Source organism: Sylvia atricapilla, chromosome 14, assembly GCF_009819655.1.
Source record: "Sylvia atricapilla isolate bSylAtr1 chromosome 14, bSylAtr1.pri, whole genome shotgun sequence".
Taxonomy (NCBI): Eukaryota; Metazoa; Chordata; class Aves; order Passeriformes; family Sylviidae; genus Sylvia; species Sylvia atricapilla.
In genome coordinates, this window is record NC_089153.1 from 9220332 (window position 1) to 9234817 (window position 14486).

The 14486-nt window shown below is 41.5% G+C and overlaps 1 protein-coding gene across 1 annotated transcript; it reads right to left on the reverse strand.

Moving 5' to 3' along the window:
- Positions 1–588: 588 nt before the first annotated feature.
- On the reverse strand, positions 589–14476 carry SAR1B (secretion associated Ras related GTPase 1B). The gene is made up of 7 exons (XM_066329038.1): positions 14278–14476; positions 9811–9881; positions 6879–6998; positions 6020–6085; positions 5366–5469; positions 5083–5214; positions 589–3539 (listed from the first exon to the last, which is right to left on the reverse strand). The coding sequence occupies exons 2-7, from the start codon at positions 9863–9865 to the stop codon at positions 3423–3425; spliced, it is 594 nt and encodes a 197-aa protein (XP_066185135.1). The 5' UTR covers positions 9866–9881; positions 14278–14476; the 3' UTR covers positions 589–3422.
- Positions 14477–14486: the final 10 nt, after the last annotated feature.

Below are 14486 nucleotides of genomic sequence, written 5' to 3' on the forward strand. Positions count from 1 at the left end.
TGAGCTTTGGTTGGTAACAACCAAATACTTGGACAGGACAAACAAGAGAAGAACAATTTGACCTCCAGCCAACCTGTGAATTCACTGGGATTGGAGACCATCTCCATCATTTTTCTGAACTGACATTATTATAAATAAGTGAATGCCAAATGTTCTATTTGATGCTCAAATCCAATTACCAAAACACAATAAAGTTCCCATGCATGCAGGAATTGTAACCCAGTGAATGCCACAGGTCACCTTTGGCACATCACAGTCAGGACCTGAACACAGAAATAATCCTGATCTGGCAGAAAATAAATAAGAAAGCTTGGAGAGCTTTCCCATCTCCAATGCCAATAATTGTTGCTAAAAAATGTATTAAACCAAGACTGAAATACAGCAATCACCTCTCAGTTATACAGTACACCTTAGACCCCAAATTTAATTACATCCAAGCAAAAGAAATCTTATTCAACCCAGAGATGATAGCAACTGCGGTCACTGCCATGAAATACAGGCCACTGTCAGAAGTAGTTATTAGCATCTTAGAAATCTGCATTCATTTATTTTCAGGAATTGTTGCAATGTAAAAACAAAATGAGACAATTCATAAATAACATCTTTATTAATGAGTTTTCTTTTTCACATTCTTTAAAGTGATGTTCAATTAAAATCTGCATAGTCAAGAGTGCAAAAAAAATTCATATAAGTCAGACCCAAATGTGAACACTACTTTTTTTGAAGCCAGACTGGTCACAGTCATAGGAATAAAATAGAAATAAATGGTCAGGGAGATATGGAGGGGGTGGGGATGAGAATCACCAGGAAAATTCTCATCAGTATATCTGTCTATTAATGAAGTCTTCACACAAAGACACACAACAGTCATTCACATTCATGTGCACAACAGAATGTAAACTGCAGAAGAAAGGTCCTTCCTCTGCTGAATGAAATGAAACAGAGCAAGATTATTTATGTATTTCACTGAGCATTGATCACCTATTCCAACAACATACCCAGGTGGATAACACAAGGTCCAGGTTTCTTCATGCCCTTATTACAATCACATTTCAGCCATCATGCCACAGCAGGAACCAGGAAATCAAGAGTGTTTCCATAACACTGGGAATTATTCTTAACACACACTTTTAAGCACCATCACCTCCCTTCCTTTTTAATTTTTCAAAGGATTACCCCTTTCTTGAGTGCTGTTGTTCATGGTTGGTTGGAAGAGCAGGTGAAGAGGATCCCTCCAAGCCCATGCAATGGTTCAGCCTGTGGAAGTGCAGCAGAACATCTCCACCTCCAGCTTCATTTCCATAAGCATAGGCAACACAGTCCCAAACCTCTCACATCAACACCGCAGTGTGACTCTGCAAGTGTGACTTTTAATATTTACACCATCTAGTGATTTAGCTGTGGTTTGCTGCATCGTAGCTATCATCAGAAAAAGCTAGGGGAAAAAAACAAAAGGCATATCCCCTACATAATGGCTGCAGGTAGTAAAGACACACACACTGCCCACACAGTGGTGAGATGCCACTTCTTGCCTCCAGTTTGGATTTATGGAGCAGAGACACCACTCTACAGCTGAGCACAAATTTAAAATGCAGAATTCTCTATGTTGGTCATCTGGAAAAGCCATCCAAGGCCCTCACACTGAACTGCACCACAAACAAACTGGGCTTAATGTTTTGCATGTGATTCTACAGTAATAAACTAATATAAATTGTAAATGAAGTTAAGTTCTGAATTATTCAGATGCACAATCTAGGACTGTGGGGAACTGATCATCAATATTCAATCATACCAGTTCAGTTCAGATTTGGGCAAGGAATAAGTCTCATTTATTTACTTTGTGCCTATAGCCTTTAAATCTGAGATTCAAGCCCAGAGGTCAAGAGAAAGTTATTTGTGAAATCAAACCAGTCAGAAATACATTTGCTGCCATGGATATTGGAAACATAAGGCCTAAATTATTTTGGAGAAGATGTACAACAGGAAGTAAAAGGGATTCAGTACAACTTGCAGTATTTTGTATTTGTACAAGGACAAAACAAACTACACAGCGAAACTCAAACCCATCCTAGTGAAATGGTGACTCCAGGGGTGAAACCCCACCTTCATTTGGCAAATTAGGAGTAAAACACGCCCAGCACAAGAAAGCACCAACCACAGCTCCCAACCAGCATTGCTAAAACATGCTGCAACACCCTTTCTTCTGCTTTCTCCTTGGAGAACTAACATTCAAAAGCAGAGAAAAGCAGCCAGAAAGTGGAAAGAGGGACTGAATTTTACCCCAGAAATAAGTGCCCTGGGTAGACAGCAGCTGCCACACTGGCCAGGTTTCAGGGCAGAACCATGTAAAAGAATAAACCTTGTCCCAGTTCAAAATACCAAAAGCAAAACTGGCCAGTGGGCGTGAGCTGGCATAACTTCAAAAGCAGCAGTGGCAACCCATATTTCTTCCTAGAAATTTCATAGGCAACTCTTCTGGCAGACTCAAAAATGAATCAAATTTGAAACAGGATATTTAGTGCAGTGGTATTCCTAATTTCTTCAGAAATTATGTTTCAAGAAACTTTATTTCTTGTGTCAGATCAGGGGTTTAATTCAAGAGATCAGTAGATTAAGACCACTTTTGTCATTTGTTCAAGATTTACTTTGGCATGGCTAATTTACACTATTTGTGGTAATTATAAGGGCATCACAGTAGGTTTTTCCTTTACTATGGAAAATCCTAAAATAAATACAATTTAGTAGTCTGAAAAAAACACACCTTACTTAACCTACAATGAAACTACTTTGTGGCCTGCTTGTGTTTCAGGAAAATATCCCACATATTCAGATCAGCCTCACTAGTTAAGACACATTAAAATGAAACATTTCCCATTACAGATGCCAAAAACTGGATTTAAATTTATTGCATGACGTTGCATAAGAAAGTGTATTATTGAAAACTGTAAGGCATCATGCAATTATCCATCAGCTAATTATTTATTATTCCTTGAAAGATGGTTATATACTCTAAAGTTATAAAACCAGTTTCAAAAAAGTACATAAAAAATTTAACATAAGCATTAAATATTTTTCACATGTTCATCATTTTCAGCTGTTAAAAAGTGCATTCAAACATACTGTACTGGAAAGTTGCTCTGACCAAAAATGGTGCTGGAGACTCATTAAATTAAAAGCTGCAAAAGGATGTTGCATGGGATTAGAAAGCTCACAGGTTGTGGTATTTAAACTTACAAACTTGCTTGAAATAATTTTGCAATCCTCACACTTGCAATTTAGCATCAATGATATAATTAGCTAAAAATGTGTATTTTTAAAATTGAACAGTCAAATGAATTCAAGTTACGTACACTGAGTGATCAAATAAGGAGCAGACAAGACTGAGGCCCGGGCCAGGATGTGCTGCTGTGATTTTGGCAGGATCAGTTGATGTACTGGGCCATCCAGCGGAACCCCTCCCCGTAGCCTTGTCTCTTCAGCACACTGCACATGAACACCTCCAGGGGCCTGGCATTCAGGTCTTTCAGTGGTGTGCTGCCCTGCAGAGAAACACAAACATTCCCTTACAGCTCACTTATAAACAGCATCTATCCCACATGGACATTTGCTTCTATGGAATGCTCATATTTAACTCATGTTTGACACTGGAATTTTGGAACATAAATTAATCTAAAATCATAGAATGGAAGTGACCTTAAAGCTAATCTCACTCCAAACCCCTGCCATGGGCAGGGACATCTTCCACTAGACCAGGCTGCTCCAAGTCCAAACTGGCATGATAACACTTCCAGGAATGGGGCATCCCCAACTTCTCTGGGCCTCCACAGAGAGAGAATACGTGACTCTAATCTCAGTAACTTGTATACAAGAAATACACTGTGCCTGTTCTCACGCGCATCCACACTGAACAGGGGGAAGTATGTGAAACCACAGTGGAACAGCAAACATGCAAAGAGAATTTTAGAGCTTGTATTTGGTGTTCAGTCACAGTTCTCTGCTACGTTTCCAACAGTTTTCCAACCAGATTAAAAAAAATTCATTTGCTAAAAATTTTAGGACTGACCAAAGCAAGACTGCAAGGTGCTTACTTGCCATGATCAGCACAGTGCTATAAAGCTGCTGTTCAACTGGAGATTCACAGTGGTGTCCATCCATGCTTCATCAAATACAGGCAGTGTAAAGACCAGAACACAAGAGGGCAAAATGCAGCAAACAAGAAAGTAAAGATTTGTTCCTGCCTGACCTAAACTCTGACTGGCACTGAACTTTAAGGGAAGCACCTCAGAGTGAATAAGCAAAGGGGAATTGCAAGGCAGGTGCCCTCAGCAGAACTGGCCAGCTCACGAAAGCTGTGATTGGAAGCCACAGTGGAACCACTCCGTCAGCTGCAGGGAGATTTCTTTCCAAGGACATTGAACACCATTCCTAATGCTCACAAGCAGAGCACTTTAACTTTACATTAAGAGGAGTTGAAGTATCACAAAGATCCTCACTAAACATCTGCCTTGCTGCTACAAATGCCAGTAGGAATTTTTTCCTTCCCACAACCTACACACTTAAGATTTCTACAATGGCACAAATCTATCTCTAAGCTTTAGGCAAATATGTTAAGTGGAAAATTATTAAAGCCTGCACTTGAAAGGAGAAAAGTCACTTATTGAAAGATTCTATTCAGTTTTCTCTTATAATTCACTCTATAACTATAGCCTCTGAAAACTGTTTAAAATAGTGCATAAGAAAGTTAAAGTACTAAAAACTATTCTAGATACAAATAGATTTTCTCTGAAAAAACATGGCATTAAATACGACATAAAAAGTTGTAGCAGACATACATCTAACACTCACACACAAGGAAACCCTGGGATTCATTCTATATACTGTTACTATGTACTAAGTACTTTACAAATTAGAAAAACATTTCTTTTGTATAGCTGGAGCAAACCAGAGTCAATATACAAATAAGACAAACTAACTCCCTAAGGAAAAAAATCTCACAAAAAAAACCCCTAACCCAACCCCCAAAAAATGCCCAAAACAAAAAAGCCAGAACAATACAGCAACAACAAAAAAAAGGAGCAATACCTTTCCTGTTGTCTGGCCATACAGACCAAACGTCTCTCGTAACCTCTCTTCACTGATGGCTTCAGGTCTGTCAATCTTGTTACCAAGAATTAGGATAGGCACATTAGCAATAGTTTCATCTGTCATTAGTGACTGCAAAGGAATGGAGAAATGAGGACTGATTAATTTAGAATACAGAAGGTCAAAGCACTACTACTCATTTGCAGATAACAGCAGAGGTCTGTTGGGTATTTGAGTTTAGTTTTTAGAAGTTCAAACTTTCAAAAAGCTTATTTAAACTTACATCAAGTTCTTCTTTTGATTCAAGCAATCTTTCATGATCTGCACAGTCCACCAAGAACACAACACCATTAATTGCAGGCAGGTAGTTTTTCCACACTCTGCGAGCTACAGGGAAAAGAAGAAATAAAAATAAAAGAAAATTAGCCCCAAATACAGAGCGATGCACATTAGTAATTAAGAAGCAACAGGTGTGTGTGTGGGTTTATTGATGTGACTTTTTTTAATTCTTAACTTATGTTGCCAGTCGTTGGGATGCAATTTCATGTTTTACAAAGCTTGAAATAACAGAGCAAAAGTACATTCTCTTTAATGTTTTCACTGTTCTATCCAACACGAATGCTGATGTATGGAAATGGTTTTGGCTTCCCCAAGACTTATGTCAACAAAGGTAAGTTTAAAGATAAATGTAAGGAATTCAAAGTACAGAACTCCTCCTCACAGTATTAGTCAGAAGTTTCTCCTCTACTGCATCTCTTGCGAAATCATATTTGTGATTTGTGATAAATGGTGGAGATGGGCAAAAGTGCAGCCAATGTCTTCTATGCTGTCACAGAGGAGTGTGGGAAGTCAGTCTCTGCAGCAGGGCCATGTTTCTGACTGGAAGCAAACTCTTGCCCAGTTCAGTGAGCTTAAGTGAGGCAGCACACACTCTTACCTTGAGCATGTCCACCCAGATCGAAGGTAGTGAAAGTCATGCCAGCAATTGTCAGCTCTTCTGAAGCTGGAAATACATAGAATTATGTTCTAAGTGAAGATTATGCAGTGCTTTGGAAAAGTCTAGCCTTCTAGCAAACCGATTTTACTTTCTTTTGGTTCTTTCCAGTATTTCGTTATTCAAAAAGAAAATGAGAGCAATACATTCTCTCAAAATCAATGGCATATTCATGCATCACCAAAATGTTATTAACCATTAAAGCATGTGTGAAATATCTACAAAGCTAAGAACAGAAGAGTATTCCTACATTATTTATCCCTACGTATTACACAAACAACAGTTGGCTCTGGCATCTGGTTTGCAAAAAAGATTTTGCATTTGGCATTTTGTTTTCAATACTGTTCAAGGCTTCTCCTCTTCACATCCTTTCCCAGTTTCTCACTTCCTTAACTGGACTTCCCCACTCCACATTTTCAAACTGTGTTGAACTTTTTCTCCTGCAAGATCACCAGGATAACAATTGCACAGCAACCTCTGAGACACAAACACTGATCTTCCAATTATACAGAGAAGCTGTTCCCAAAAATTGCAAGCTCCTATTTCTTGCAGCTTCCATAGTACAAACTCTCTGCATCATTGTTCTGGTTGTCATTCACCTCTTAATTTTAAATATAATGCACTGAACTATCCTACACACATTATTTTTTTAAGATTATTTGAACTATCCATGGACTGCAATCCCAAAAATCCCTTTCTGTCTCCCCAGTTACACTGGTGGTTTTATCATGTATAATCAGATCCTGCTTTTCTTGCAATCCTTCAAATGCTTTCTAGCCAAGGAACGGCACTATTAACTTACTGGGGTGTAACGTGGGGACATGTTGTCCCAGTCTGTCATCTTTGAGCATGTGCAGAAGTGTAGTTTTTCCAGCATTGTCCAGCCCAAGAAACACTAGTTTACCTGATTTCTTGTACAGTCCTAGAACAAAAAAAGGACCTAGTGATTAATCAGTTCAACCAGCAGGAGTTCATTTCCAGCACCAGAGACGATTTTGCTCCTAGGAACAAAGTGTTACAGTCACAGTACAAAATACAGACCAGGCAAACTCTACCCACTTTTATCAGTGCCCTTTATCCATGCTGTACAAACGACATTCCCAGTTACCACAAGCCTGCTGCACCAGGTAACATGCAGCTTACAGGATGCTTGGCAGGAGCAAGAGAGGCACACAATTGGAGTGAATGTGTCAATCATGGAAATGCATTGTATCATCTTAGGGAAAGCATGGCAGAACAGGACTAAATCCTACTAGTGTAGTTTACTCTGCCCCAACAAAAGGACAGTTCTGCTCACAGGTGATGGAGAGGTGGGCACAGACCACAGCACTGACAGCAAGCTCTGGACCATGGACCATCCTGAACCTGAATTCTGTTCAGCTACCTCCAATTACAGCAAAACGCTTGTCCAAGACACAAGGAAAATTCAGACCTCAATCAGAGTAACACAGAGAAATTGGACTCAACATCAATAATCGTAACTTGTGTATGAATTCTTTAATATTGTTTAACATATTATTTGGACAAAAAGTAACCTTCACCCATACCCCCTGGAAAACTGTTGGCTACATCATGAATGGCATTGTCAGGGCACTTCTGACACACTTTGTCCCATGTGACAATGCTTTCCTAACAGGAATAAGATTTTATTTTCATTGGCTGTAATCTTTATAAAAATGCCTTCTGCCCTTCTTCTCCTCCTCCACTTGTAATCCCAGAAATGCAACAGTTGCTGTGAAGGAGAGGAAAGATGTTTAAAACACCAACACCATATTTTCTTAAACTGGAGATTATCAAAGGGCAATTCTCTTCCAACTTGTCAACACTGTATCCCCTGCCAGAATTAGTTTTCATTGCATCATTCTCATTGATATTCACTGTAAAACATTACGATAAATCAAATTTAAAACCAAACCCCCCCCCCATCTTCTGTAATGTGCTATTGTCCTGTGTGTTGGAATGTTCAGCCAGCCCTGCTGAGGCCGCGGCGTTCCAGGGGCAGAGGCTCCTCTGCCCCGCAGACCTTTACACCACTGCTGTTTGCTCACCTCTCCCTCTGCCTTTAAGCTAATCTCAGGGATCACATTCCAGCTGGACATGTTTTGTAACCTGTAGGAATGAATATTCTCTCCTATTCTCTTATTTCATTAATGATCTCTATTACTCCAGGTCCTGTAGAGTGTCTTCACAGTTCTTTCAAATACAACAACTCTTACTTCCCAAACTCACCTCCTCACATGCCCATTGACTATTAAACTACAGAGTGGAGAAGAAAGTGTTAATGTTTACAGAGAAAGAAGTGGACAAACATTTTCATATAGTAACTTACATCACAGGAGAATCTCCAGTTCACACTCATCTCATGAGTTAAACAAAACTCTACTACCCTATAGGGTAGGAAAACAGTATTCCTGCCACTCTCAGGCTGCACATCCAGGACTCCTTGCTTCCCAGACAGATGTTGCTGGTTTCACCAAAACATTTCAAGCTTCCCAAGTGTCTTTCAGAGAAACACAAGACTAACAAGCAGCCATACTTCAGCATTTGCTACACCAAACCCCGAGATTTTAGATATAGGTATAAGTTTAAAATATTTTTGTGCATTCCAAAACTATCCCTGTGCAAAGATGTTCTTCCTAAAGTGATCTCATTAGCCTTCTAACAGGACAGCACAGGGAACTGTGAAGAGTTTCCTAAATGTTATGATCTGCCTTCAACTGCAAAGATAACTGAGAATGCAAAGAGAAAGTGTTTCTTTTAGAAAAAGAGGGACATAATAGAGGGAGCTACTTCAAGCTCCTCTATCTTTCAGCAGAATTAGCTTTGCTTGAACAGGAATGGAAGAGCAGGCCAGTGTGCAGTAATCACTGTGCAGCTAGGGAAGAGGAGATAAGAAAGATTAGTCAACTTAGTTAAAATTTCACTGGCTAACATTTTGATAGCAGGCCAAGGGTCTGACATTCAGTGCAAAACTTTAAACTTTCAGCTGATAAAAGGTAGGTGGCACAGCTTGCTATGACTTCTTAGCCTCAAATGCTTTTTGACCACTTCAATAAAATCCTTTGAACTTGGAAATTGTGCCTTTTACCCGTATGATCTGCAATTTCTGATCCTTTTTTTTAGTATCCTAACATTAATTTTCCTCATGGTTGTTCACCTTGAATTGATATGGATTGCACACTTTTTGGCCAGGGAATAATTTTCTGAAGCTCTTTGACAGATGCCAGTGAAGTTTCACACTAATTTCTGTGGTACAGAACAAAAAGTCACAGAACAATGCACTGCTGAATGTGAGAAAGGGCTTCAATATCTGGTACTATTTTTTTTGTAGACAGTCCCTCCTATTTGGATTCTGAAATTATATCCTCATGTGCAAAAGAACTGAATTAAAATAACTGAGTTCAGTTCTTTACAGCAGAGGAAAATTAGAAGACCCATAAAAGCCAACTGAATTACACCAGCTGAAATGTAGTATGATTAGAAAAGTTCAACCTATTATGATCATGAAATAAAACGCAATTTTTCTCAAGAAGGATTAATGTAAGATGGAGTGGAGAGCACACTATGTAAATGCTCAGTATTGATTAAATGAAACTTTTGTTTGACTGTTACTGAATGTACACCAAATCAAATATTATTATTTACTCAGCAGTCTTACTTGAAGATAACAGAGGTGAACAGATATTTTACACAAGAACAGCAGAAAGGAAAAGCCCCAAACAATAATGACTTACCTAAAAACTGCAATACGCTACTGAAACCACTGTAAATCCAATCAAATAGGAACATATCTGAATCTTATAGTCTGAAATAAAGAGAAAACACAATGCATTTGAGTTCTGTCAGCACAGCACATTAAGCATTGTAAAATATTTATAGGTAACAAAAGTAATTTAAAACCCTGTATTGAAAATAAAAAACATTTTCGTTTTGGTAAACTGTATCATAGACCAGTTAAGTGACAACAGCAAAGATTTTCCCCTCCCTTGGGAAAACACTGTGTGGACTGAAGTCTTTGCAAGAAGTAAAAATAGTTTTATCCAAAGTACAATTTGTTGAAGGTATGTGATGATCCACTGAAGATTTTAAACAGGATTTTTACTTTTCAACTGGGAAAAGGTGACACTTGAGAGAGGGCCCTAGAGAACATCAGATTTAGTGCTCCACCCATCCCTGGGAGCAGCTGGGGCTCAAGGCAGAGGCAGTAAGAGGTGAAGAAGTTTTGTGAGGTTGAACCTAGAGACGTTTAATACCAAATAAATCCTTGTCCACACAGAACCTGTCTGTTTACCCTTCAAAGACAGTGATCTCCTGTATCATCCTGCACAGGCTGCCACAATTCAAACCTTAAATGCAAAAGTTTTGTTTAAAAAAACCCACCAGACTCCCATATTTTCCCACTGAATTCCTTCGGCTTAGATTCAAGAACAAAAGGATAAGCTGAGAGCCAGTACTAGGTTCACTGTGTAGCCATGAGTGATTAATTTCCTAGCTTTCATCCCAATTTCCTCATTATCTAAAGTGAGGAAAATCAGAGAATCCTTGAGGTTGAAAAAGACCTCTAAGATCATTGAGTCCAACTGTTAGCCCAGCACCACCGTGTTCAGCACTTAAACCAAGTCCCCAAGGGCCACTTCCACAGGACTTCTGAGTGTTTCCATAGATGGTGAATCCACCACTGTGAGGCAGCCTGTGCCAGGGCTTGGCCACTCTTTCAGTGAAGAAATTTTTCCTAACATCTAATCTGAATCTTCACTGGCACAACTTGAAGCTGTTTCCTCTTGTCTTGTCACTTGTCACCTGAGAGAAAACACCAACTCCAACCTGGCTACAACCTGTCAGGGAATTGTAGAGAGTGATGACGTTTCCCCCTGAGCCTCTTTTCTCCAGGCTGAGCCTCCCCAGCTCCCTCAGCTGCTCCTCATCAAACTTGTGCTCTAAATCACACTGAAAGCACCAGTTTGACACAGTGAACTGTGAGTATTTTAGTTCTCTTGGAGACTAAAGGATAATATCCTTAGAAGCCTTTAGTCAGCTAATTCCTACTGGAATGCCTGACCCCTGTGGACAGTGGAGTCTGACTGCCCTAGAAACACGGGACTGCCCTGCTAAATGCAGCTGGCAGAGGCATCCACACTGCTACAGGTTCTCACCACACGTGTTTAGAAACTGCAGAGCTGCCTTGGGGCATCACAAAAGGACTTCAGGGTAGCTCTGAGCCTGGAGCACAGCACACACAAGTCAAAACACAGGTCTGAACCAGCCCAACATCCAGGCATCCATCATAGCAGCTACACTCACGACAAAGTGTTTCTTTGCTACACAACAACAGGTACATCATACAGAGATAATGTGGAAAGAGGAGTGAATATTTAAATGACCTTTGCTTGCACTGGAACAAAATCTGTTCAGATGATCAAGCACCAGGTGTCTTGGTTTCGCCACAATTAACCCTTAAACCTTTAACCACGTCTACATTACTGTGAACAACACAGCAGCTGCAACAGGCAGTTTTTAAGAATATAAATCAAATATGCTTGTCAATGCATAAACACCCAGTTACACAATGTCATGACTGAAACTGTCCCTTGCACGGCTAAAAATCAAAGGTCAAGAATAAGCAAACATGGCAGAACGCACACGTCAGCAGATTTATTTATTGCTTGAGCAAAATACCAATCGAGAAAAGCCTCTGTGGGGCTTAGGGAAACGATCGACTCAAATAACCTGTAAATCAGGGCAAATAGTGTGATGTAAGAGAAGTGCTCAGATTACTGAGGTGAGAATAACTTCAGTGTTCAGCTGTATTAACCTGTTCCATCTATTACACTTAGGCTTACAAAAAACATCAACCAAAACAATCTTCATGCATTACAGAAAAACCTTTAAGGGGTGAGATTAACCTGAGAACAGGATTACTCTACAAACACAGCTGTAGTGGCATTAATATTGGTTCAATTTCCATCACTGTAGGAAAAGTGGGGCCGGAAACAGAGCTACCCAAATCCTCCCAGAACAACCTCCATATCAGCTGGCAGCAGTTAAAGGAAAACACTTTCAAAATGGGAAAAAAATGCACACCTAATTGTAAAAGTACACAGGTAATATTTGAATAGAGATATTAAATCTACTCTTATCACACAGGAAAAGTAACTATATAATTCACAGCTGTGTCAAATCAAAGCATTACAAAACCAGAGTGGCTCTACTCTGGTTTAGAGAGTTGTAATGCTGAGAGCTAATTCAGGGAAGAGCTGAGGCTGTTGAATATATACGGACTCAAACTCTCAGGCTCACATAAACACCATAAAAGCAGAACAGTGAAGACTCAGCAATCAGTGTTTAAAAGCCATGATGGAGACAAAAATACTATTTTAATGTTATTTCAAGGGTTAATTTGAAAATAACCCACTGGAAGCAGACAAAAGCTTTGAATGAAAAGCTGTGCTGGACCAAGACAGTCGTGATACCAACTACTTTTACAGACATCACCAACTCACTGTGTCTTCACTACAAAGACACCAAAGTTAACTTTCTAGTATCACTTCAGTGACACATGTCTACCACTGAAAAACATCCCCATCAACCCTGGTCAATGTAATTTCATCAGCAAAGCAGCACCCAGTAACTCCTGTGGAGCCAGGTCCACCACTCCACAGACCAAGGCTGTGGGTTCGCTGCCTGGAGACTGGAGAATGAGGAATTCCCGCGCAGTGGCTCTGGTAATGCCGAGCCAGCCTCCTGAAGGGAAAGCTGCTGACAGCATGGACTAGTAAGCAAACCCACTCACACCTCTTTTATCTCCTAAAAGCTACAAAATTTTTTCCTCCTACACTCAGCTTGGTTTTTTTCTAGCTAAAAATCCATCATTTCACTTCCAAACCTTAGGACAGCGCTCACTTCGGAAGCCTCTCAAGGTTAAGGTAAGAGACAATATCAGGCTTTTAAAGAGAGTTTTAAATGCCTTTATGGAACAATGAGGAAACAGAAACCAGTGACACCCAAGTGAACAGCTCTTGCGTGAACTGGGAACAAACTGTGCTACACCTGTGTGGGGACTGCCAGCAACAGCCAGGGAGGAAATCTCAGTCCAGCCTGAGAGCACCAAACCTGCACCTCAGCCACAGCTCAGTCTGAAACCACAACCTGCAAGCAGCAGTTTAAAGCCTACTGCCAAGGGCAGGCTTTTCAAGTAGGATATAATAAACATGATCACTTCAAAGTTATAATTTCACACACGATCACCGTAACATTATAAAATATTACCACAGGCAACAAAAGTCAAAATCCCTAGGAAACTCAGTGGATAAACTGAGATTCTACAACACAGTTTATTCTTTGATTTGAAACTGCACTAGGATGCTGTATTTTAAAAGCTGAGAAAAGGCAGTTAGAAAATGGGTTAACAGTACAGACTTTCTTTAAGTATTTTAATAATTTTTGAGACAGCAACTAATTTTTGAGACAGCAGAGTTACCTGTGAAGACAGCACTACAACACACGAGCTCCTGGGGGCCCCTGATACAGAGGTTTAGGCAGCCCCGGTTCACAAAGCCCAGCTGTCAGAGCACATCCTCACTGCAGGGTGGCTGCACCATCCACTGACTTAGGAACAAAACCCTTCAAAGCAGTAACTTCTAAAGATACGACAGCACTTCAAATAAGTATTGCCAGGTCGATACAACGTGGCAGACAGCTGCCCAGGGAAGCTGCAGGGCATCTGTGGGTTATGGGGTTACTTAACCTCACCATGGCAGACGCACTGAGGCAGCGCTGCTCGGGACCTGCGAGCACCGTGACAGCCCCACGGACCGGCCGGTGTCCCCAGCGGCCCGAGCAGCCCCAGGGCTGTGCCGGGGGCAAAAAGAGGGAGACGACAGAAGAGATAGCAGGGAAGGAAGCGGAGCGCCGCCCCCCAAGCCCCTCGCAGCTCTCTGCCCGCGCCCCGCCAGGCCGCAGCTCGTCGGGGCGCGCAGGGACCCCGGCCAGGCCCAGCCGCGGCCCGGAGCCCGCTCCCAGCAGGACACGGGAACGGCCCAGCGCCCCGCGGGCTCGCCCGGCTTCCCCGCCGGCCAGGGAGAACAGACCCCTCACCGCCCGCCCCGCTCACCCACCGCCGAGCCTAGGTACTCCGGGACTCGGGCAGCAGCGACAGCGACACCGACACCGATACCGACACCGATACCGATACCGACACTCACCCGCGGCTGCGCCCGCTCCGCCCCCCGCGGTTCCTTCCGGCACCGGCGCCCGCGACGCACGCACTCGGGTGGGCTCGGCTGTGTTCGGACAGACTCGGCTGTGTTCGGATAAGCGGCCGTCGTCTCGGCTGGGTTACCTTCGGCTTGGCTCGGCTAGGCTCGGCTCGGTTCGGTGTCACTCGGCTGGATTCGGTTCGGCTTCGCTCGTC